Here is a 26,035-nt window from a genome sequence, read left to right as displayed (position 1 = left end):
TATGAACTGTTAATATCTGTTTTTATAAGTAATGGTAAATCACAATGTTTTAGTTAATTACATTAGCACTGTCAATCATAGGGGTTTAAATTGTATTAATGTATATGTCATTACTTTTGTAATATCTGGGGTCAGGTTTTTGAAATCAGGGGGAGTGTGGTGATTTTGCCCACTATTATAAGTGCGGGGGCGAATTCATCAGGCACCGGATAAATTCGCCCATGCGCAGAGAGAAATAGAGAGAAATCCTGAAAATATTCCAGATAGATGTAATTGTTCAAAATATTGGATGTCTACCTGGTAAGTTGTTGATCATTCCTATCGGTTTCCCCGATTATCTCGCCATCAAAGTGGTGGGAAACACCATAAGCGTTTCCGAGAATATGGTCTGAAATTTAAGCCTCAGAAGTAAGAGCTATTCAAAACTAAGATTGACTTTTTTGGCAGAACCATCAGTGAGAGTGGAATAGAGATGGGAGACCAGTATATAGAGTCAGTATGGGACTGGCCCTCCAGGCCTTGAAAAGTTTTTAGGTTTTGCTAATTACCATCACAGTTTTTTACCCCATTTCTCTTGCATTGCTGCCCGCTGTATGCAGTCACTAGGAAATGTGGTTTCTGTTGGAAGACAGAACAACAAAGTGCTTTTGAGAGTTTTAGAGCATTGATGACAGAACCCCCTGTGTTGACTATACCTAATAATCATGGTCAATGTATCAGACACTGATGCTTCGGACTACACAGTTGTAGGAGAGCTGAGTCAAATTCAGAACGGGAAAGAAAGAACTATAGACTATGGCAGTGCAGTGCTATCATCCGAGCAGCGCAGATATTGTACGACGCAGAAAGAGCTGTTGGCAGTTATCAAGTTAACTCGCCAGCAGCAACAGTTCTACTGGTGGCGAATGGTAAAGGACATAAAGCTGTATGTAAAGACATGTGCTCTCTGTGCGAAAAACAAGAGAGCTTCATTGCCAAATAGATCAGATATGAATCGTTATCAAGCTGGAAGCCCGATATAAAGAGTACATTTAGACTTTCTTGGACTTTCCCTAGCATGGAGCAGAGCGATGAGTATATTCTCATGATGGTAGACAACTTTACTAAGTAGGTTGAGGGTGTGCCAATTCCTTCACAAACCTTGGAAGTAACTGCGAGGGCAGCTATCAACGACTTTTTCTCAAGGTTCGGGGATCCCTTCCAGATCTTTACTGATCAAGGCCGTAACTTTAAGAGTGAGCTCTTTTGTAAGGTTTGTGAGATGCTGGGATTCCACAAGTCTAGAACAACTTCCTATAGGCCTTCTGGCGTAATAATTAAGTAGAGTGCTATAATTGCACTTTGATGGACGCAGTTTGCTGTTATAAAGACAGTCAACCTAAAACTTGGGATAAGTATCTTGGTCCACTCGCAGTGGCATTGCAGTCAGCCATAAACCGTCACACAGGGTATACACCAAATAGACTTATGCTGGAAAGAGAGGTGAATGTACCAGCAACCTTGATGTACGGGCACCCTCTGAAGTCTTTTCAAAATGGGGAGGAGGGTGAGATAAACATGTATGTGCAGAAGTTAGAGCAGACCGTGCAAAAAGCACACGATGCCACCAAGCAGAAGTTGAAGTCTGCGCATAAATTTATGAAAACCGCACAAGACATCAGACTGTGTACATGTCCATTCAGGGTTGGCGATTTTGTATATTGGCGCCGCAATGCAGGGAAGAAAGTGGAGTCTAGCAGGGAAGAAAGTGGAGTCTATCTGGAAGGCTCCAGGTATAATTGTAAAGGCCAAGTCAGATACTGTGTTCATAGTAAAGTAATGCAGAGAAGTTCGGACCATGCATCATGATAAATTGAGAAATGCGATGCTACAGAAATACCTCAGTGGCTCTATAACTATCAGAAGCAGGTCATTGATGAAGAGTCAAGCAGTGAGTCAGAGCATAACACACATGTACCAGTGCCGAAAAGTGTCAAGACATTGAAGTCTGTTTTGAAAAAGGCAGAATACACTGCAGTCTCACAGACTACTTCAAGTCAAACTATTGACTGAGGGCCTTACATTGGGACAAGGAGTAGAGCTAGAAATCACCAAGCAGTTACCAGTGAGTCTGTGAAGTTGCAAGATAGCAAGGGCACTAACAAGTTTAAGTATCAGAAAAGGAAAACTTACTGTTTGTGTAATCAGGGTAATCCCAAAGTTTGATGTTATTGTGTGAAGAGGGCAAGGACTGGTCTCATTCCAGGTTTGTTTGAATTTCTGATGACAAGGCCAGGACAAAGCTTAAATATTTGTTTGCCCTGAGTTTTTACCTGGTCCGTGAGATAGTAGGTTTCTCAAGTTGAGTGTTATGTTTTATGATGTGGAAAGGTACTCCACGGTGATGCAGGGTACTGTGTACTGTTTTGTTTGTCTTAGCATTGGTAGAGTGTACCAGATGCTTGTATGTACCTTGGGCTGCATTTGCAGATGAGTGTTTAGATATCCAGTGTACCAAGATGTACAAGGAGTCCATGTACCCATTAGCTGGTTAAAAATGTTAAGGAACATGGATCTTACTTGTTGCTACTCTGGTACATTGTAGTCCCTACCTCACTTGCAGTGCCGGAGTCTTGGACACTATGTCAAAAATTTGCAAAGTGCCTTCATCTTGGAAAAATGTCTGGTGTCTAGATACGGAGTGGTGGATGTCATCGTTAAAAATTGTACCTCATAGTTAATGTCATCGTTGAATCTCTTGGTGGATGTCATCGTTGGACTTCGTTGTAGATGTCATCTTTGGACTTCGTGCTAAGGGAATACTATGTGGACTACCTGATGTGTTGGGGAAAATGGTGGAACTAGACAAGTCGGAGGGGCCAGGAAAAGCAGGAGGTTGGACCAAGACAAATTAGATGCTAGAATCTGACTGTGAAGTTTGTGGACTGTGATGTTGACTGTGAAATCTGTGTTAGTATTTTTTAAAGACCAAAAAAAAACATGTAAAATGTTTTATTTTGTATGTTTTAGGTCCTATTAGGATTTAGATATTGTATGTTTATTATAGTTTGCCCTATTGTTCGGGCTGGGATGCCCTCTTTTAAAATGGGGAGGAGTGTGGTGGTCCTGGTGATAGTTGGTACAAATTGCCTGGTTACTGCCTGAACTTGCTTACACGCAAGATGACATATACATTGCCCTTCCTTTGCCTGTCTTGGAAGACACAAGACATGCTTTATTGCTCTGTGAATTGTACTATTCGTTTACTATTCTATATGTGGCGGTAATTGCTAATAAAGATCATATTACATACCCATAGTGTTTTCTTTCTGCGGCATCACCAGTGACCTGAAGAAATGGTAAGGGATAAACACTATAATATCATCAAAATGCCTTCAGCATTTATACCAAAATCTGCTGTTCACTTCTTAAAATCAAAGTTTTACAGCTCAGAGTTTGATTTTTTAAAATTTTATTTATGCATTTTGTGTTACAAATTTAAATTTTTGCTTGTTGTCAGGAAAAAAAGAAGACTGTATTTTTTTCACTTCATTGAGACATGTTGATTTACAATTTTTTAAATCAAGCTAACCCACCGACATAGATTTAAAAAAAAAAATTCTTTCAAAAATAATAAATAAAAAAAGATTAAAATAAAATTTTGAAAAGGTAACCAAATCTATAAAATGTGGAATTAATATATTTCATTTCAAAGATAAAATATTTGCAATATCTTAATATAAGCAAATTTCGGTGTAATATGTTACTGACATCTTGTGTATTTACGGGTATTAGTGATGCAGAAGATCTGTTTACAAAGTCTAAATGATTTCTGATAATCTGGTTCTGCAGAGAAGGTCAAAATTGTACAGATGGACGCTAGACAAAAGTTCTCAGAAAAGCTCACAAAAGCTTTCAGTTAAGGTGAACTAAAAAGAGCTAAATTATAGCATCATGCATTGAGAGAGAACTCACAGAATTTCCCAGACTGTGACAGTTTACTGGACTGGAACCAGCATGGGAAGGAAAAGTGAATCCTGGCATGGATCCATTCCATTTGATGTAAGATGAGCCACTACAACAGACACCGCAAAAGGTTGTATGAGGAAGTGAACAGATCCTAAGGGGACAGGACATAGAGCCACACATGTAGCTATAGCTGTTGGTCACTTTCATATACTACCTAGGAAGTTTATTTTTGCAAATGTAACATTGCAAAGAGTTCAGTAACAAGAGGCCCATGGGCCACATTGCTTACCTGAGTAACGACAGCCATTAACAAGAGGCCCATGGGCCACATCGCTCACCTGAGGAACAATAGGTATGATAAAATCAGCTTAATGGAGTCATAATACAAACTATCTGGACAATGTACAATAATACATGTAGATCCTGTATAAATAAAATCCATTTTTCCCTGGATATTCTTATGTTTATAATCATTAGTCCCTTTTCTAACAAGATGATTTTATAGTCATATCATATGTTGAGTATTGCAGTTCTCAAAATGATCCTTAACAATAGTTTATATATTAGATATAAACGTACATCAAACTCTGAACCTTCTCGGGAGGCCAAAGAATTGTCCTGGGGCCAAATTCTTAACAATTATAAAGAAACATCTGGCTGATTAGTTTCTGAGAAGATTTTTAAAGATTTACCCTATATATTCCTTTGTTAAACTTTGACCCCCCATTGTGGCCCCACCCTACCCCTGGGGATCATGATTTTCACAACTATGAATCTACACTACCTGAGAATGCTTTCACACAAGTTTCAGCTTTCCTGGCTGATTAGTTTCTGAGAAGAAGATTTTAAAAGATTTACACTGTTTATTCCTATGTAAAACATCGACCTCCCATTGTGGCCCAAACCTACCCCCAGGGTTATGATTTTCACAAATTTGAATCTACACTACCTGAGGATGCTTCCACACAAGTTTCAGCTTTCCTGGCTGATTAGTTTCTGAGAAGAAGATTTTTAAAGATTTACTCTATATAATCATATGTTAAACTTCGACCCCCCATTGTGGCCCCATTCTACCCCCAGGGGTTATTATTTTCACAACTGTGAATCAACACTACCTGAGGATGCTTCCGAAGAAGATTCAGCATTGCCGGCAGATTAGTTTCTGAGAAGAAGATTTTTAAAGATTTACTCTATATATTCCTATGTTTAACTTCGATCCCCCATTGTGGCCCCATCCTACCCCCGGGGGTCATGAGTTTCACAACTTTGAATTTACACTACCTAAGGATGCATCCACAAAAGTGTCAGCTTTCCTGGCTGATTAGTTTCTGAGAAGAAGATTTTTAAAGATTTTCTCTATATATTCCTATTTTAAACTTCGATCCCCCATTGTGGCCCCACCCTATCCCTGGGGGTCATGATTTTCACAACTATGAATCTACACTACCTGAGGATGCCTTCACACAAGTTTCAGCTTTCCTGGCTGATTAGTTTCTGAGAAGAAGATTTTTAAAGATTTACTCTATATATTCCTATATTAAACTTCGATCCCCCATTGTGGCCCCACCGTACCCCGGGGGTCATGATTTTCACAACTTTGAATCTACACTACCTGAGGATACTTCCACACAGGTGTCAGCTTTCCTGGCCGATTAGTTTCTGAGAAGAAGATTTTTAAAGATTTATTCTATATATTCCTATGTAAAACTTCGATCCTTCATTGTGGCCCCACCCTACCTCCGGAGATCATGATTTTCACAAATTTTTATCTACATTACCTGATGATGCTTTCACACAAGTTTCAGCTTTCCTGGCTGATTAGTTTCTGAGGAGAAGATTTTTAAAGATTTACTCTATATATTCATTTGTTAAACTTCGACCCCCCATTGTGGCCCCACCCTCAGGTGAGCTAAAAAGGTTAAGGTTACAATACAGTAAGTTGTTAAAGTTGGTTTCTGGAAGAACAGGCTTTGTAAATTTTCTTAATAAATATTGACAAATTTTTTAATTTTTTAAGCTTTAGTTTTTAAGATCTGTGTACAAACATAGAATTGTGAGCAAATCTCTGTATCTTGCTTATAATTCGAAGCTTAACACTCAAATATGGTTAGTAAATAGAAATTGTAAACAATTAAACACAAGAAACATGCACTACATGTATAACAAATAAAGAACACAATTTATTTTTTCGAAATGAATCATATATATACATGTATATACCTACATATTTCCGTCAGCGATATCAAACTCTATTTAAACTGAATAAACTCGAGAAAATGCCAAGCATCTCAAGAAAACCTATTGCATTAATCTACATGTACCATTACGCAAAAGATAATGCCGAATTACCGATAGAATGAATTGTATTTCAGTATCCCTACATTTTGCTTAATTTGCGCAGGTAAACAGTTAACTGTTTGATTTACCGAAGTCTCTGTTTGATTCGATACGTAAAAATCACGAAATACAGACGATAGTTTCCAGGTTACAAAGCATAATGAGAACGAAACGAAAATCAGAACAAGCTAACACCATCGTCATGTGTGAAAACTATCAACGCATTGAAATATTTAGCCTCAATTTACTTCACAAAATCGGCACCAATATATTTTGTAAGTTTCAAAATTTCCCTTCATACGCGAACTGTTGCACAACAAGCAAATTCATCATAGTCAGAAAGACCTTTTTCGTATAATGTCATGGCTGCTTTAAACAAAGAACCTCGTTTTAGAAGTATGGAATCATTTTACCGTATGCCGAACCCGAAGCTATTAAACTGATTGAAACACGCCTTTCCTTTATTATTATTTTCGTAATAACTCAGATTTGAAACAGAATTACCACTTAATTTTTGCAATTTATATTTTCCTTCCCATAAGGATAATTTATGCTAAACTAGGTTGAATTTGCCTCGGTAGTTCTTGAGAAGAAGATTTTTAAAAATGCACCCCCCTTTTTCTACAGTTTCAAGGTTTTCTCCGCTTTGAATACAGATCAAACTTTTATTTCTGCAATTTATATTCGCCCTCCCATAAGGATGCTTTGTGCCAAATTTGGTTGAAATTGGATAAGCGGTTTTAGAGAAGAAGTTCAAAATGTAAAAAGTTTACAGACGGACAGACGGACGGACGGACGGACGGACAGACGGACAGACGGACGGACAGACGGACGACGGACAAAATGTGATCAGAATAGCTCACTTGAGCTTTCAGCTCAGGTGAGCTAAAAATCAGTTTAAATTATGGAGTCAAACAAACTTTCTGAACAAGGTAGTAAAATAGACTTGAATCAGCACTACCTAAGGGTTATCCACACAAGATTCAGCTTGTCTGGTTGATTAGTTTTTGAGAAAAAGATTTTTTTAAAAGTTCAAACACAACACCCCCCCCCCCAGCAATCCTACCCCATCTTTCCTACCAAGGATTATGATTTGAACAAACTTGAATCTTCCTACCTAAGGATGTTTCCTCACAAGTTACAAATTGTCTTGCCAGTTGGTTTTCGAAAAGATTTTTAAAGACTTTTCTCTATATAGATTCATATGTAAAAATTCAATCCCCCATTGTGATTCCTGACTCCACCCTTCCTGCAGAGATCATGATATGAACAACCTGAAAAAACACTTCCTAGGGATGCTTCCACACAAATTACAGCTTTTTTGGCCAATTGTTTATCTTTTATAATTTCTTTTTCAAAAACCCACAAATTTTTAATGATCTATTTTTGATGATTTTAAATCTTTGATGATTCTAAATGATCTCCCCTTTAAAAGGGACCTGGCTCTTCATTTGAACAAAATTTAAAATTTGATGCTTTAAGCCAAGTTTGGTTGAAATAGGCTCAGTGGTTCTAAGATTAGATAAAAATTAAAAGTGAAATATTTAAGCAACAACACCAACAGTGACAATGACAACGATGGACAAATTTTGATCTGAAAAGCTCGGCTCAGGTGAGGTAAGAATCACTTAAACTCTGACCCCAATCAGATAATAGACAATCGCAAGCAAGAATTTCCTCAGTCATGAATATGCACAATACTTTTAAATTTTGGTCATAAAATCAAATTAAAAAAGTCACATATTTGCAACTTTATTAGGGAAAAGAGTATCAATTCATTTCCCATATAACTCAATGTAACTAAACACCCCTGGCTAGTTAAGTATTTTACTTAAAGATGTATGTCTTTGGCCACATCTGAAAGTTCACTATCAAAAAACAAGAGGCCCATGGGGCCACATCGCTCACCTGAGCAACAATGGCGTTCAAAAGATATTGTTTCGTATGGTCCCTCGGATGTGAAGAAAATTGTACCTCAATGTGCTCAATTCCTCAAATTAAAAACATTCAAAAATTTTATTTGTCTTCTCCATTATAATTAAATGACTGTTATTTACTTCGAGTACAAACCAGGATAATTTTCCGCTGTAATATTTTCTTAGGAATAGCGATAATTACTTTATCCCCGCAACAGAAGTGTGTCAGAACTATGGAAACTGTTTTAAAGATGTCGTTTTTATTAACCCGTGTCTGAAAAACTATCAAAATTGATGTAGATTTCACATTATTTATTGTATAAAGAGGGGGCCCCAGAGAGTAGGTTTATACAGAATATCATTCTTTATTTTGTTTGTACAAGTATTTAACATACTCTAATTCGACATATAGAATTTCCAATGTTCAACCAAAATTTCAGCGTCAATCGTAGAATTATAAGCAAGATGCATAGCTCACAGTTCGCCTAGGTTTGAGTCATATTTTTTCCACATGAGTTTATTACATTCAGCTTAAGATTTTTAACTTGGTATTTCCTATCCAGCATTTAAAATGGAAAAAAAGAATGGCCTAAGATTTTCAATTCTTTTATTCACTCAAGACCGAAATATACTGGTCCATCAAATATCCTGAAATTTTAATGAGATTGGCAGATTAATAACTGCCAATCTTTTGTTTTGCCCAGGCCAAGTCTTGTCTACCCATTTACCGGATGCCGAGCCCGATTGAAACACGCCTTTCCTTTATTATTATTTTCGCAATAACCCAGATTTGAAACAGAATTAGACCTTAATTTTTGCAATTTATATTTTCCTTCCCATAAGGATAATTTATGCTAAGCTACGTTGAATTGGAATCAGTAGTTCTTGAAAAGAAGATTTTCAAAATTGCACCCCCCTTTTTCTACAGTTTCAAGGTTTTCACCGCTTTGAATACAGATCGGACTTTTCTTCCTGCAATCTATATTCGCCATCCCATAAAGATGCTTTGTGCTAAATTTGGTTGAAATTGGATAAGCGGTTTTAGAGAAGAAGTTCAAAATGTAAAAAGTTTAAAGAAGGACGGACAGACGGACGGACGGACAGATGGACAGACGGACAAAAGGTGATCAGAAAAGCTCACTTGAGCTTTCAGCTCAGGTGAGCTAATTACTAGCAATATATAGGGTCACATGGCATTCATATGTCAAAATTGAGCTTGTTTACAACTTATCAAATTTAAACAGTAATAAATTTACTTTAAAATAAAAATTATTTCATTTATATATCTAGCACATCACCTAGCCCTATCTGTTTCTGCTCAGCTAAATCTTGTACAGTGGAGCCTCAGTTATCCGGACGCTTTCGTTCCCAAGTCCAATCGTCCGGATAGGTGAAGCGTCCGGATATCTGAAATGTGTCTATCGTTGTCATGAATGATAATGTATTTGTATACAATGGCTCCCAGTGTTGATACTAGGTTTTTTGCCTTTCATACCATATAGCAACATATGCTAGAGTTGTCTGTTGATATGAACGTTTTTAGATATAAAGAACTTTATTTTATTATTTTGTCATGAAATATTAACCGGACAATAATGATAACCATATCTAGCTAAATTCTTTGTGTCTCAGTGTGGTATGTGTGTGATACACTGTTGTTCGCAATTTTCCAATTTTTGAAAGTGATTTGGGATGTCAGTGTGTTTATACAAGCTACTCATGAGGGTCTTGCACGTAAAAAAGGTGTGAAACTTAATTGACAGGGGAAATCTTTTGTACTGAGTATGGTATCATGAAATTTTACTGTCCGGTTAAATGAAGCAAGATTAGTAGTAAAACGATGTTTTGTGGTAAAAACAGACCGTCCAGATCCGGAACACAGAATTCCGGATAAATGAGAGAAAATAACGTATAAAAAAATCTGTTCCCAAATAAAATCGTCCGTAAACTGAAGCGTCCGGTTATCTGGCGTCCGGATATCTGAGGCCCCACTGTATTAACAATTCTAAGGTGTCAACATCCAAGTGCATTAGTACCCTCATTCTAATACTAATCATTTTACTCACCTCAGAATTTGTCAAATTTGACTTTTTCATTAACCTTATAAATACCTTATACATCATTGTGTATGAAACACAAGTCTGGGATTTTGATTTATATCTACGCTGTGCTCATCCGAGTATGAGACTCTCTCTCTCTCTCTCTCAGCAAGTACTGAAATGAATGTGGAATTACAGTGAGATCAAATGAATTGACTGCTTCTTATTAACTTTAACAAATCAAATACATGGACAATTTGAATAAATGTGTCTGTTATTATGTACTTAAGGTCAGACGACACGTTCCTCGAGAATCTTTTTTGTATCTTCTCGTAATAAAGAGTTCCAACAAAAATTTTTAATTTTATAATTACTTAAAAAATGATCAAAATATACTTGTATTTGGTTAGATGCCTAGATGGTCGAGTGGTTAGAACCGTGGCCGCTCTCTGCCAGAAGCGTAGAGGTTCTAGAGGTCGTGAGTTCAAAGCCCAGCCCGAGATACAGTTCTATTTTAGAGAATTTAGCTGTGGTGTAGATGTATTTATTTTCATATCAGCAATTCAAGTGTATTTTCAAGAAGATTATATAGGAAATTGCATATTCTGGTATTTCGCAGAAATGCCTGGTAAGGTACCCTAATTTTTTGCAAGAAAGCTTGTCAAAGTAGTTGTAAACCATTAACAAATTCCTGGAAAAAGTTATCTAAAATTGAGGAACGTGTCGTCTGACCTTAAGGATGAAAAAAATTGAATAAGATTTTTCAATAAGAATGGATTCCATTCAGAATTTAAAACAAGAGGCCCATGGGCCACATCGCTCACCTGAGGAACAATAGGTATGATAAAATCAGCTTAATGGAGTCATAATACAAACTATCTGGACAATGTACAACAATACATGTAGATCCTGTAAAAATATAATCTATTTTCCCCCTGCATATTCTTATGTATATAATCATTAGTCCCTTTTCTAACAGGATGATTTTATAGTCATATCACATGTTGAGTATTGCAGTTCTAAAAACATCCTTAACAATTGTTTATATATGGGATATAAAGCTACATCAAACTCTGAACCTTCTTGTGAGTCGAAGAATTGTCCTGGGGCCAAAGTCTTAACATTTATATAGAATCATCTGGCTGATTAGTGTCTGAGAAGAAGATTTATAAAGATTTACTCTACATATTCCTATGTAAAACTTTGCCCCCCCCCCCCCCCCCCATTGTGGCCCAACCCTACTCCCGGGGGTGTCATTATTTTCCCAACTTTGAAACTACACTACTTGAGGATACTTCCACACAAGTTTCAGCTTTCCTGGCTGATTAGTTTCTGAGAAGAAGATTTCTATAGATTTACTTTACATATTCCTATGTTAAAATTTGACCCCCCATTAAGGCCCCACCCTACACCCGGTAATCATGATTTTCACAACTTTGAATCTACACTACCTGAGGATGTTTCACACAAGTTTCAGCTTTCCTGGCTGATTAGTTTCTGAGAAGAAGATTTTTAAAGATTTACTCTATATATTACTTTGTGAATTTTCGACCTCCAATTGTGGCCCCACCCTACATCCAGGGGTCATGATTTTCCCAACTTTGAATCTACATTACCTGATGATGCTTCCACATAAGTTTCAGCTTTCCTTGCTGATTAGTTTCTGAGAAGAATAGTTTTCAAGATTTACTCTATATATTCCTATGTAAAACTTTGACCCCCCCCCCCCCCATGTGGCCCAACCCTACCCCAGGGGATCATGACTTTCACAACTTTGAATCTACACTACCTAAGGATGTTTCCACACAAGTTTTAGCTTTCCCAGCTGATCAGTTTCTGAGAAGAATATTTTAAAAGATTTACTCTATATATCCCTTTGTTAAACTATGACCCCCCCATTGTGGCCCCACCCTACCCCTGGGGTCATGATTTTCCCAACTTTGAATCTACACTACCTGAGGATGCTTCCACACAAGTTTCAGCTTTCCTGGCTTAATGGTTCTTTAGAAGAAGATTTTTGAAAATGTCTCAAAATTCTCATTAATTTCTGATTATCTCCCCTTTTAACTGGTATTACAGTAGTTTTGTAAAAGAAAGGTTCCACAATTTTGACATTTTATTACAGTTTAGTCATTGCAGTAATAAACAGAGCTGATAAACTGTAAAATTATTAGAAGGTAAAGAGAAGAACTAGGTACGGTCTCCTTAAGAATTGGCACGTTTTTTTTATGGGAAAAAATATATTGCGATTCCGATATGTTGTCCGCATATAATATAAAGAGGAGGTCATAATAACTTGTAATACCATGTTAGAATTGGCCCATTTATGCGCATGCGTAGGAAATGATCCATCAAAGTAATGGCGATATGCCATTTTATGGCCTTTTTACTGGTCAATCTGATGTAAATGAGTTAAATTGATCACCTCGACCTCGTCGCCCGGGATGATTTTCTGTACAAGAAGAATTAATTGCAACGTGTACATGTACTTATCCTGAAAGTTTCGTCCTGGGCGACATTGTCAGAAGGGTTCAAATATCAATTTTAGTTTTAGATAGTCGCTAATCGTAATGCAATTTGGAGTAACCACTTCTCGTATTTCGTCTATTGAAGCAAAAATGAGATCAAATTTCGGTCAAATTTCGGTCAATAATCATCCATTTTTTTTTGTGTAAGAGCATTTTTATCTGTTAATTAACACAATAATAAAAACACAATCCAGATAAAACCGAGCCATTCCGACGGAGGGGATGCCATTTTGGTTGTTATGGATGCTGTAAACAATGTTAATCACAAAAATGTTGAATGTCTTTTATGAACGGGGGAGGGGGGGTGTACTAGAATATAGAGCTGATGGGCATTATTAAACTTAAATATTTAAGCATACGATTCATTTTACTGATAAAAAAAAATCGATTATAAACGAATAATTGAATATATCAATATATATAAGTATTCAGGGTCTTCAGCATACCCTAGGTACATGTATAAGTTCTGCATACCAGCCCATTTTTTTTAAGTAACTTAAAGATATGGATTTTCAGCATGGGTTTAACTTAAAAATGACCCCCCTCCCCTCCAAAAAAAAAAATTCAGCTTTTTTAAATTTTACTTATTCTTTGTGAAAATAAAAGTCAGGGCAGAATTCAAACTCATGACCTGCAGGTTGGTAGATGGAAGCCATGTTGTGATGTACTTAAGCTGTCATAAAAATCATTCACAGGGTGTTGAGGATCCTTAGTTAAATCATATCTAATATCTCTTCATGTATATTTGAAAAAAAATCAGAAATCAAATGTGTGTGATTAATACTAAGCTTATTAATATCACCTTTTGTTTTTTAAGGATGGATGAGAAACAATCTAGATGTGTGCTTTGAAATAGAAAGGCCCCTCCTGATGAAAGACGCCCAGCTAGTACATTTCTGTTAATATTATGCAAACATTTTTCCTTAAATGTTAAGTTCAAACAGATGTTCTCTGTAACAAGTGTCGTCATAAGTGTCGGAAAGTCAAAGATTCAGTGACAAGGGAATCTATGTTCCCGAGAATAGCTCCCCAAGAGGAAACAGAGGATCCAACATTTGCGTCACCCAAGCAGAAGCGTCCAAAACATGCATTCCCAAGTCCCCCATCTGTACCCTTGCCTTTTCCATCATCACCACAGAGCCATGGTTACTGCTTTGTTTGCAAGACACCAGGACCAAAGCTTGTGACTGTTTCCCATCATGTTCGGCTGTTAGTGTTTATAAGGAGAGAAATCATCATTCCATCTGGAGCAAGATGCTGTGTGCAACATCGGGAAAATGGTTGATGCCGCTATGCAGCAGATCAGGACCAATGAAAGCACAACGCTCAACAAAACATTCATCCTCAGTCTCATAAAGGTATCAACAATTTGCATGAAATCAAGATACATAATAATGTAAAACTAAAGTAATGATTAATGTTGATGAAGAGGAGAATTGTGATAGTGTTGATGACAACAATGATGATGTAGCATGTAAACGATGATAATAATTTCATTTTTTAGGACTTGCGAGAGAAGGCATTCCAACAGTCAAGGCTTGACTTTGATGATGAAAGCTGTATGAATGACGATGAGTATAGAGTGCTGACAGGATTTTCTCGACAGGAATTTCACGACATTGTATTGTCAGTTACCAGCATCAACTCAACTAGAAATCGGAGCAAGAGGACATGTATTGCCATCCTCCTGATGAAACTTAGATCAGCTCTTTCTAACAAATTGCTTGCTGTTTTGTTTCAATGTCCCCTGCGAAAACATGTTCTAGTGTTCTAGAACTGTTCTTGCTTGGCTAGAACAGTTCTTGAACTGTTCCTAACAGGTTGTTTGGAACTATAATCCTTGAAATACTTGAGGAAAAATTTCAGATTTTTTATGGAACTTTTGTGGGATGTTAAGAATCCGATTTTTAAACCAGAAATGTAACAGAATGTTTTTTGAACAGTTCTGACACTAAGAAATGGAACAATTGTTCCAAAACTGTTCTATATCAGACAAGTGAATTAATGTGGAACAAGTTTAGAACTAAAAAAATAGCAATATGTTCCAGAACTGTTCAACAAAATGTATGATTAGTAAATAAGGGTTTTTCATGAACTAATTAGCAGAATTGAAACCCCAAAATTGTTCAAAAAATATTTTAAAGAACAGAAGTGGAACTTTTCTAGAATTCAAACCCCAAAATTGTTCCAAAAATATAAAGAACAGAAGTGGAACTTTTCTAGAATCTCATCTAACAATCACTACATGTAAAACAATTTCAAAGATTTTGTTTTTAGCAGTGTTAAGTTGTTAAAATGATCAATGACTTTCAATAGCAAATGCACGCTATGACAATCTACACCGTGTAATTCTCAATATACATTTTTGAAATTTCACAGGTATAGATTTTGTGATAATAAGTTTTCTGTTAAATGAACATACAATAGAATTTTCAGTGCAAGCAATAAATTCTCTATTGCTTGATCCAAAATCACAGCTGATTCAAATACACGTATGAACAGTGACAGAACATTATAATGTTTAAATTTTATTTTGTCATCATATCACTATTCCGATGTATCATAAATGTTTCACTGCAGCATCAAAGTAAAAGTCCTTTGTCAAAAATTACCTTAACTGTTTAAGTCTGGTAATTTGAATTGGATCCTGATAAATGAGTATTTATTCTGTTTCAGTGGAAATTCAATACACTGCATTAAGTTTGCCTCTGTCCGTACTTTAATTAATAAGAAAATAGCATCACGCAATCACTTGAATATGGCATGGCCATAGCCATTGGGCATCTTTATCACATATTTCCTATTTACATCCTGTAAATCAAGATAAACTAAAACCTCTATCAGGTTCTCAACATTGGACACAACAATTTCTTGTGAGAATGTAACTGGTATGTAATGGTTTTCTTGTCCTTCTGGAATTCTTTCCAATTTTTGGAGAACAGCGTACACAGAATCAGTGTAATTACAGAACACGAAGTACTTGATTTTGCCAATTTCATTATTTCTGAAGAGAACAACTGTACAGATTCTTTTTTGCATACGTGTGTACTGCTCCGAGTAGAAACGCTTTTCATTAACAACAACTCTGTTCAGTTTCTTTAATTTATCCAGGAAGTTTTCCTGTAACAAATTAATCAGATTTGCTTTCACGGAATCTTCTAATTCATGTTGTTGAAGTACCTGCATAGCTCCTGCTACAGCACAATTTGATGCCATGTAATTTACCTTCCAGCTATTACATTTTTTTAACTGAAGTCCTTTCCTTCTGATGCACAGTTGGGCCTGACGGTATTTCATGGCCTGCTTTAACACAACTCCTGTACCATGAACAGAATTAAGCAGCATTGCATTTATGTCCTCAAAAGGAAAACAACTCCAACACCATATGGGACCCCAAAGTTTAACAAAGTCACACAAGTGTGATCCTGTATTGTGAATGTTGAGGCCACTAGATCCTTCCCCATACAATCTAGCAAATGATGCATAGAACTGCTGCAACAGGCATTTTGCTTTAGTCAGAGACTCTTCTGATATTGCATTTCCTAGTAAAATGTGAATCCCCTCTGAAAGACACAAGAAATTCTCTAGATATTCATCTTTAAGAAAGTCCTGAAGACAAGGATATGCATAATACAACAGCCAAGTTTGCAACTCAGTGGCCTTAAAGTGTTGGTAGTTTTTTTCAAGATTTCTGGGAAGCCTCTCAATACTGTGTGGAGGTTTGAATTGTTGCATTCTTCGAGAAATTTCCTCTATGTGATTTCCTATAAAAAATTCATTTGTTTTCCCTTTTGATGAGAACCACTTACACATTAGAGTTTTGGTGACACCTAAGCAAACTCCATGCATATAGTCTGGTACAATTCCTGACACAAGATCAAAGTCTTTTAAATAAGAGATCCCTGATTTTCCTTTAAATCCTTTAGAACGACTCTTTGGGCTACCAGATCTCATATTTTCAATAACAACTTCATGTCTTCGTTCCATACTTCTGTCATCAGGAGATCTATAAGGTAAACATCTAGCTGTTCCTTTACCTTGTTTTACTGTCTTTCCTTCCTCCTCACATGTAATGCAAGGAAAGGGTCCATTGAAGTATGACATGTTGAGTAACTCCGCCTTTGCAGGTAAATCCATTATACCACATATGATCTTCAACTTCACATGAAAACTATCATCATCAATAAAAACTTCAACACCATTGGTATACAAGGCATTCAAATGACTGCTAAATTCTCTAAAATATTCATGAAAAGGTGGTTTACCTTTGCCCTGCCACATTGCTGCTAGAAGAATGTTTTCCCGTGAAAAACGCTTTGCGGGGCTAAGTTCATTTATAGCTAAAAATATTGGCCATAGCTCAATTTTTGAAGATGAATACAAGTTTACCCCATCTGTATTGAAAATTGCTGTCAAGTTTTCACTTTCTTTGAGAAATCCATCTTTCATTAATTTTCTGTATTCTTGCCCGTCTACAATATCTGTTAATATGCTAGATCCAGAATTAAGCCTTTCAAAGGCACTTTTTTTGGTCGCTTGAATATCTTCCCAAATTCCTACAAAGAAATAAAATGCAAATTAATGCAGAGTTTAAGTTTGCTCGTAACACACTTATCAAAATCTTTTGAGAAGATCTATAAAAATACAATTTGGATGATTTATGATTAACTTTAAACGTCACTTTAGGAATGATTATTTTCATTTGTCAATGTTTTGAAGATTGTTGATATCGGAAAGTTCAAAATGGTAACTGGGGAACTGAATTAAATGTCTGAGCAAAAATTACCAGGTGTTTGAAGTAGATCAGTTAATTGTTTGCCTACATCTGCAAAGACAAAGCTCTGTCTTGGCTGTCTTGACGTTTTGTTTTGGTTTCTCAAGGGTCCTTTGTAACGAAGTCCCTCACAATCTGTACTTTGACAATGAAAGACATTTTCGTTCTCAACAGGGAAAACTTTTGTGCAAAGTTCACAATAGTGAATTTCCTTCAGTGAAGTATTGTCAATATGTGATAACATTTCATCCCAGTTCAATGTGTTTATTTCTTTCAATTTAGGAAAAATTTCTCTAAGTGTTTCAACAATATCTTTACTGGCACTTGCTGAAAACTGATTTCTCAAAAAGCAAGATAGCAACGACAGTGCCTGGTATTCTTTTTCTGGCATGTCTAAATGGCATTCTAAATCGTCCGCATCACTTTTGGAAGCTGTATCATGGTCACTGTCAGTATCAAAGTCAGAGGAACTGAAATCTAAGGATTTTGCATCATCAGTGTCAGGTAAATTGAAATCTAAGAATTCTGTGTCTTCAGAGTCGGACGATGTGAAATTTGGGGGCTCTGTTTCAAAGTCGTGCACACTATGGATTGAATCATCAGTGTCAGGTAAATTGAAATCTAAGAATTCTGTGTCTTCAGAGTCGGACGATGTGAAATTTGGGGGCACTGTTTCAAAGTCCTGCACACTGTGGATGGATGCATTACTACTTGATTTTTTTAAACCATATGTGTTTGAAAATTCACCATCCAATAACATTTTCTCTTCTGTTCCACAGGTGGTTTTAGAAGTGTCTGAACATAGCACTGGTAGTAGCTCAGAGAAGGAAAGATCTGTTGTTTTTTCTTGGGCAACCACAAACTTTTCAGTTTTTGAATCATCCAATCTGGAACCTGAATCATTTCCAGGCAATTCTACAGGATCTACACTCAAGTCTTCATCTGAAAAATTCATTAAAGAAATAGTAAATAATTGCAACTGAACTAATTTTGATTTCAAGTCTGAATTTGTTCCACACTCAAATCTATTTTCTGCCAAGATTAAATGTTCCATTATGTTTTCAATTTAAGGGGCACATGATACCTGGATGTTTCCCTGAATCCAGTTGGTGTATTTTATAAACAAGAACTTAAACATCAATAACAGAAAAATTGTATGTACTGAGGTCATTTCACTTATTCAGGTTTCAATTCTTTTTTAATTAACCACCCAAAAAGGCTGGCAAAAGTATTGCTGAATACAAAACCTATTTTTATATTGACTCGTTATTATCTGTGCTGTGATTGGCTCAATCTGATTTAAATTTCCACAAAACTCTAATGTTATTAACTTTTAAAGTATGATAAGGTACATATAACATTTCAAACCAGTGTACACAGAGAGCTATTGTTTCTGTATAGCGCCACCTCACAAAACAGCCGACATTAACAAGCACAATGGTGCAAGTAAGTTAGATTATCTTTTACTGATAATTACTGGATATCATATAATGAGACAGTTTACTTTCTTGATGTGAATATGGTGGTTCAGCTATCTTTGATGAGTATCATTCTTCAAGAATAGCTTCTGGTTTGCTCAGTATCATTCATCCAAGGGTAGCTTAACCATTATATTCACCTCAAGAAAGTAAATATATATATATATATATATATAATGAAATACAAAGTACGCACTTCCAGTTGTGGAACTGGGGTCTCGAAATAGAATCCTTTTAGCTGATGTATTTGCACATTCCCCAGATTTCTTTCTTTCCCATCTGTATGCAGTAGACCGTGGAACAGATTCAGTCTTGTCATGTTTGTATTTCTTCTTTTCTCTCCTTACTGGGGCTAAAAGAGTAGGATCAACATTTTCATATTAGACATGTGTAAAATAACCAGGTTGGGCACACACCATCAAATGGTTTGGTGGTTCAAGCACCCATATCGGAGTAGGTATCTACTGACCATATAGTAGTCTTTTCTCTTCAATTTAAAATTAAAATGTAAACAAAGCGAAGGCGCATTTGCACAAGTTTTGGGGAAATTTACTGAACATATACCTCCCAAAATAAAGGCAGTGCGGTCTATTTTCCATTACTGCGGAACTTGGTAATAAAGATACCAGTACATGTAAGAAGCCGTTGAATTTCTTACTCATATGAAAAAAAAAATATTTGTGTCTCGTTGAGCAAACTTTCTACCTTATCATGTGTTGTCACTTTTGAGAAGTTTATTTAAAAGCACTTTTTAAATCTTTTTGGTCATTTTATGCCATTAAAATATCATTCTCTCGTTAGATATCATATTTTACAAAGAATAAAGCATTTATATACAAAATTAAACAAAGCAAAAACAAACACTATGTCTTTCCATTTATTTCCTAATAGAAAATTAGCACCAGTTCTCATCCATAGTAGATTATACTGTTCATCGGGTTCAAATTGCTTAAAAGGTTGCCCGGATGATCGAAATTGAAAGTAAGAAACATGATGGACGGGTGCAACAATGTTTGGAAAAGAGGAAAAAAGTTGCACTTGTTTACATTAATGACGGTTTTGTCAAATATTTGAACGACCTGGCGCAAAACATTTCACATTGAATATCCAATTTTTTTCCTTCTTAGGATTGAGTAATATCTGTATTTTAATCCTCACCAGTTAGAATTATGTGCCGTTCAAATCAGTGCAGGGGTATATTGAACAAATCATCATTTGACTCCCATACAGTCAGTAGATACTGATATGGGTGTTTAACCCACCAAATGAGTGTAAGACCACAGTTTGGTAGTGTGTGCCCAACCTGATAATTTGAGGAAGAATAAAATCTTCACAATTTAATCAGCATGGTAGTTGACTGCTGAAATAGTGTAACCTGTGTTAAAATACATGTATCTACATGTGAGAACCTGTTACAGTGGAATTTGAATTCCTTCAGAGAGGGAAAACTTTACTAAAAAGTATGGTTTGTACTCTTTTGTGATTAAACATCAATAAACTTACTCATTCTGTGCACCCCATGAAGATGCATCAACACTCTTTGTTTTGAGGCCAGTTTTTTCTTACAGACAGAACACTCATATTTTCCATCATCTGACTTTTTCCAACAGTCCTGTTTTCTGTACTCTTTTATTGTGTCATTGCTCTCTGAGGCTGTTAAAACATAAACATGTTTTTACAACAAAATGTACATGTACAAGTAAAAGTTTTGTGTTTTCTTTGCTGGAGAAGGGTATAATTATATGCTCATCTACAGTTTTATTATTTCATGGTTTTCACATGGTGCAGTCTACGATGACAATTACGTACATATTTATTTTCTGTATACAAAAAAGGGGGGGGGGGAATGGTAAGTAAACATGGTAAATTTGGTTTGATGAATTTGAAATACAGTGGACATGGCTTAGTATAAAAGTTATTTTGCCAGGCAAAATTGTTATATCAACCGGACTATAATAACCGAACCTAGCTAAATAAATTAAATGTGAGTATGACATGTGCCTATTTACGTTCTGTATTACTACTGTATATATTTTTAGAAAGGGTAATGTCCACTGCAATTGATGATCTGTTCTATAAATTAATCTTTAATGCTTCAAAAAAGTTAATTTCATTTAAAAAAATTACTTTAACAAGCTTGGAAAATTGCACAGATCCACCAACATGCTTCCGATGGATTGACATGCTTTCATTTTTGTTTTCTTCCTGTACTTCCGGTTTTGACGAAATCTACTAAGGCATTCATCAGACAATTCGGTTTTTTTTTTTAAACAAAATAAAGCACAAATCTATAACTAACATTTCAATATTTTTGGGGTTGATTTGGCACATTTTCCCTATGAAATAAAGGCATGTTTAAAAGAGTAAGTCTCTACTTATGTCAAATGCATGGCATCTAATGGGTGATAAGCCATGTAAAATTTATTCCATTACTAAGAAAGTATTTTAAAATAGAAATTAAAGGATTTATATATTAAAACTCATTAGAACTTTAGTACCCACCACACAGCGATGTCACTTACCCAAGCCACGTGCAGTGAGGCGTAAATAATTTTGTCACGTCTGGTCAGGACTGTCGTTAAATTTTAAAGTGATTTTGGAAGTGAGTGTTTATAAAAGCTACTGGGGGGGGGGGGGGGGGGGGGGGGCTAGCATGTAAAATAGGTGTGAAACTCAATTATATAAAGCGGGATGCACTTTTTCAGCTATTATATTAATATTACTAATGTAATTTACTGTCTATATTGTGAACAATTTAAATACGTACATAACCGATGGACAGCCTTGAGGTGAAGGAAGACACGCTGCTTTGATGATAATTTTCTATTACATATGAGGCATTCAAAATCGTTCCTTCCTTTCTGGCACCATTTCAACTTTTCATTCGCTGCCATCTTTTCACAAATCAGGGTGGTTTAAATTCTTCTTCTTGAAGATAAACTTTTATTGTGTCAAAACGTAAGTGCGACGTAGATTTGATGTATTCGTCACTGCCAAATGTATCTCGCAACGTGATTGGCTCAATTTATTGGCGGAAAAAGTTGTACGCGCGTTTTCATCGAACGCAGGAGACATGGCTAGATTTGCTATTGTTCACTGGGAAGACCATTTTGTTAGCCTAATTAACTTAGAGACAGTGAAAGAACCACGTAAACCTGTGCTGGAATACAGAGAAGGGGAATTCATTACTGCCACATATGGTAAAAAACCGTACAAGGCGAGGATTTCAGAAATCAGTAGTAAGTACATGCATTCATAAAAAATCTGCTCTGGAAATGTGAATATTGATTCAAACTCGTCAATTTCAAAACGCAGAAATGATCATCTCAATTATTTACAGACGTATCATATAATATCAAGTAGAAGTCACAAATTTGAAGGGGGGGGGGGGGTCAGCTGAGTACGTCTCCGACTTTGGCGCCAAAAAAGTAAAAAAAAAATTAGTGAAGGTCATTGGGTGTAGTTACCAAAAACCAACCAAAAAGTGGGGAAGCACACTTTGGAAAGTGTTATCCAGTTCAATGTTGATTGTTGAGACCTTTTATGAGAAAAAACAGGCCATTTCATACAAATATTCTACATTTTCTGGACATACTCACTTTTCTGACCAAACAAGGGTAAGGGAGATATCCCCCCCCCCCCCTTCATATTTCTAAAGTAGGGGAGGAGGAGCCCCCAACCCACCTGTGACTAATGCAAGTGAATATAGAATTTATATTTAATGAAATCATATTAAGATTTTCTGGGTTTTATGGATATTAGAGAGTTGTTTTAACTTAAGCATTTCAAGATCATGCATGCAGACAAACAATTTGTGTCAGAGGATTAGGTTACAAATTATAATTCTTAATTTAAGATTGCATTAACTTCAAGAAGAAATATCATGATTTAAGCAATTGGTTGAAGTAAGGAAAAGTATAGTGATGGAAAAGGAAAAATATTCAAAGATACACTAACCATTTGCATCCAATTTCAGTTGCTATCTTTAAAATTTACTTGCCTTTGCAGTGGGCAAGTGGTTATTTGCAACCCTAAATTTTACTCTCTTTACTGTTTGCAGCAGATCGAGCATCATTACAGTCAAAGAGCAAGGACGGGAAGTTTCCACTTAAGTATACTTACAGTGATGATGTTCCTGTTGTAGAGGGAAACTTGGGTTTGTATTGCACTTAGCTACATTATTAAATACCCAAAACTTTCGGTTTAATGTTAAAGGTTACTTTCAATATGATAAGTCTGCAATATTGGATATACTTATATAAAATATGTCATACTAATGAACAACAAAAATTTTCAGACAAATCTACAGTAAGCACGTCTCGCCAAGATGAAGAAGAGGCAACATATTCCTTAGAGCCAGAAGGTAAAGTGCTTGACTGTTATTTTTATATTTTAAAGAATGCAAGTTCCTTCTCCAGGACTACAAGATAATCAAATCAGTTATTCAAATTAATTCAAACCTAAAACAAGTAAAAATTCAGGCCATTAAGGATATTTTTTACTGACCATACTATATTTAAAAAAATCTAGATCTTTAAATCTAATTTAAAAATTAATTTAATCTTAAGTTTGAGGTATAATTTTTTTTTCTTCAATTTATTATTTACAGTTGTTCAGCGGGATGTTCAGCGGAATTATGACAGTACTAGTGACTTATCAACTATCAATGAAGGTTTGCATTATTTCATACCATATAGGTCTACCAGGAATTTAATTTCTGTGTGTATCCATTTTCTTCATTCGCAAGTATAATTGCATTGCAGAAATTTAATTTCTGCAAAGAAGTGAAAAATTGGATATCACATTTAAATGATACAGTATTCTAGATGCAAATTCCCAGGAAAAAGATGACGCTAAAATAATCTGATATGTATATCTACATGTTACTTTAAAGCTTGTTGCCTTCATGGTAAAGCAGGAGAAATATATTCACGTTTTGTCGCCAGTGTTTGTTTTTTTCTTTGAGATAAATGTAAGTGCCAATCATAATGAATTGTGGTATAAATTACTTGCAGAAATGCCACCAGTTGGAGAATCAACACCAGATACAGACACCACAGCAAGTGATGTTGTCGACACCACTGTAGAAATGCCTTTGCAAGTTACCCCTGAAGCAAAAAGACATTCAAGAAGTCCAACCCCACCTTCTTTATCTAGGTAAAGTATGAAATCATTTTCAGTATAGTAAGAGGAAAAAAAGCAGTTGGGAAGGCCAGGGGATATTTGATATTAAATTTATTTAAAGTATTAACTTTTACATACACTGTATTAACAGATGTGAAATTCCCACATGCACTCCTTCCTTAACTTATTATTGAAAATATCCAGGTCTAGAATTCCACAGTGTACTTCTTTGCTCTCATTAATAGAATTTTGGGGCGGTGTGGATTTGTTTAAATCGTGCTGACATTCTCTTACACTGAAGTTAATGGTCAATTTTTAAGTGTTTTATTTATTACAAATGAAAATACAGATATAATTATAAGTGCAGCTGTCACGGTTAACCGAAAAAGCTGGTTAACTGCGGTTCAAACACCCACAGTTTCGTTCGGTTTTTATTTTCCGGACTTCATTTTTTTTTTTTTTTATGTTTTACAAATCAGAATTTGTTTGCTATGACTGGTTTTTATTTTTATTAATGATATTTTAACCACCTGATATTGATAATAGTGAATCATGTGGAAAGGAATAAAAAATGTGGGAATACTGAAGTTTTCTTAAAGAGAAATAATTCTTGAATTTATAAAGATATCTAGTTTCATCATATAAAATAAAACTAATAAAAAAAAACCAACAACCGAAGTTTTGTACCCTGAACCGAACATAAAAATGTCTCAACCATGACAGCCCTAATAATTATTTGTTAACATTTGTGTAAATATTTATTGAATTTGTTGACATACAAACATGTATTGTTGTTTACATTTTCTCTTCAGCAAAGTAAGAAAGTTGGAGAAAAAGTATGAAGCTCTGGAAAGAGAGGTAAGGCACCTCAAAAAAAAGCTACGGGCTTCCGTTGCAGATGTGGCCCCACACACAGTTCCTGGGCCAAGCAGCAGTCCTCAGGCAGCATCTGATGGCCCAAGTGTGGAGGAACTGTTGCAGTGTGTATCACATTTATCAAGTAAAGATGTTGGGATTATCCTCCGTACTTTGGTCTACAAAGTTTTTGAAAACGAGGATCTCCTCAACTGTTCAAGGACAGGGAAGAAAACTGTGAATTCAAGAGATAACCCTAAACCTCCATTGAATGCTATTAAGTTAGAGATTGTGCAAACAGCCATCATGAGAAAGTGCGAAATAAGTGTTGAGGTCTTCAAAAAAAAATTTGACAATTTTTTGAAAATGGAAAGACGTAAGAGTCGTGTAGCAAGTTCACAAATGATCTAAACCTGTATCTTAAATGTATCTTAAATGTATCTTAAAACTTGAACATTTTGAAGACGAGTTTGTGTAATTAAAATAATGTAAAAATGAAAACCTAGTCTCTTTCAGTTTTTTACAGCAGGTATCCTGTGAGAAATGGCGGATAGTAACCAAGACATTAAAGAAGGTTTCAGTGACTATTAGGTGAAAATGGTAATGTTTCTCTTGAACAGATTTGGGACCTGTCAGGAATGCTGTAGAACAGGTCATGAACTCCATCAGTATTAAAATGCTGGAACAGTGAATGAAGTGTTCTAGATCATAACTGGTAGGGCTGAAACTGTTCTAGAACAATTCAGGAAAAAGATGTAATTAGGACAGTTCAAGAAATTTAATTCTAGAACGTTAAATGCTGTTGAAAATCCATGTCTCATTTAACGTTCTAGAACAATTCCTGAGTGTTTCTTCACGAACAACTCTGTAATTTTTGTTCCAGATCAATCCCTGATTCTGATGTTCTAGAACTGTTGATTGATGCTACTGTTCTTGAACTCCTTTGTTCTGGTACACTTCCAGTGTTGTCTCATTTAACAAAATTTAACGTTCTTGAACTGCACCAGATCAATAATGGTACATTTTTAGTGGTTCT

General features: G+C 35.7%; 2 protein-coding genes and 1 long non-coding RNA gene across 4 annotated transcripts in view; 1 reads left to right on the top strand and 2 right to left on the bottom strand.

The window, feature by feature from the left end:
* Positions 1-4,241, bottom strand: part of LOC128159613 (uncharacterized) — a 31,453-nt gene extending 27,212 nt beyond the window's left edge. The window contains exons 1-2 of the long non-coding RNA XR_008240164.1: positions 3,955-4,241; positions 3,293-3,327 (exon numbers count right to left, since the gene is read on the bottom strand). This is a non-coding gene — a long non-coding RNA (uncharacterized LOC128159613). The remainder of the gene's footprint in view (positions 1-3,292; positions 3,328-3,954) is intronic.
* Positions 4,242-14,514: 10,273 nt separating this feature from the next.
* Positions 14,515-21,914, bottom strand: LOC128160603 (uncharacterized). 2 transcript variants are annotated; one of them, XM_052823936.1, is made up of 5 exons: positions 21,788-21,914; positions 20,524-20,673; positions 19,217-19,372; positions 17,555-18,484; positions 14,515-17,324 (listed from the first exon to the last, which is right to left on the bottom strand). In XM_052823936.1, the coding sequence occupies exons 1-5, from the start codon at positions 21,912-21,914 to the stop codon at positions 15,517-15,519; spliced, it is 3,171 nt and encodes a 1,056-aa protein (XP_052679896.1). In that variant the 3' UTR covers positions 14,515-15,516. The 2 variants fall into 2 exon arrangements, with proteins under 2 accessions (XP_052679896.1, XP_052679897.1); XM_052823937.1 differs by lacking the exon at positions 21,788-21,914 and adding an exon at positions 21,148-21,633.
* A 174-nt stretch (positions 21,915-22,088) lies between these two features.
* On the top strand, positions 22,089-26,035 carry LOC128160604 (uncharacterized). The gene is made up of 6 exons (XM_052823938.1): positions 22,089-22,259; positions 23,081-23,176; positions 23,318-23,383; positions 23,630-23,692; positions 24,036-24,177; positions 24,957-26,035. Exons 1-6 carry the CDS (start codon positions 22,094-22,096, stop codon positions 25,408-25,410), a joined length of 987 nt encoding a protein of 328 aa, XP_052679898.1. The 5' UTR covers positions 22,089-22,093; the 3' UTR covers positions 25,411-26,035.

This window comes from Crassostrea angulata, chromosome 8 (assembly GCF_025612915.1).
Source record: "Crassostrea angulata isolate pt1a10 chromosome 8, ASM2561291v2, whole genome shotgun sequence".
NCBI lineage: Eukaryota > Metazoa > Mollusca > Bivalvia > Ostreida > Ostreidae > Magallana > Magallana angulata.
The sequence above is the reverse complement of the archived record's forward strand: the minus strand, read 5'-3'. Positions and strand labels throughout refer to the sequence as shown.

What these genes read in the sequence shown, in the direction of transcription:
- LOC128160603 (XM_052823936.1), bottom strand. Translation starts at nt 21,914, where the DNA reads ATGGCAGCGAATGAAAAGTTGAAATGGTGCCAGAAAGGAAGGAACGAT. An exon ending in CAAGGCTGTCCATCGGTTAT is followed by an intron (nt 20,674 to 21,787) that starts GTACGTATTTAA and finishes ATGTTTTAACAG; the next exon opens with CCTCAGAGAGCAATGACACA. An exon ending in CCCCAGTTCCACAACTGGAA is followed by an intron (nt 18,485 to 19,216) that starts GTGCGTACTTTG and finishes TGAATTTTTCAG; the next exon opens with ATGAAGACTTGAGTGTAGAT.
- LOC128160604 (XM_052823938.1), top strand. Translation starts at nt 22,094, where the DNA reads ATGGCTAGATTTGCTATTGTTCACTGGGAAGACCATTTTGTTAGCCTA. An exon ending in CTTATCAACTATCAATGAAG is followed by an intron (nt 23,693 to 24,035) that starts GTTTGCATTATT and finishes AATTACTTGCAG; the next exon opens with AAATGCCACCAGTTGGAGAA. An exon ending in ACCCCACCTTCTTTATCTAG is followed by an intron (nt 24,178 to 24,956) that starts GTAAAGTATGAA and finishes TTTTCTCTTCAG; the next exon opens with CAAAGTAAGAAAGTTGGAGA.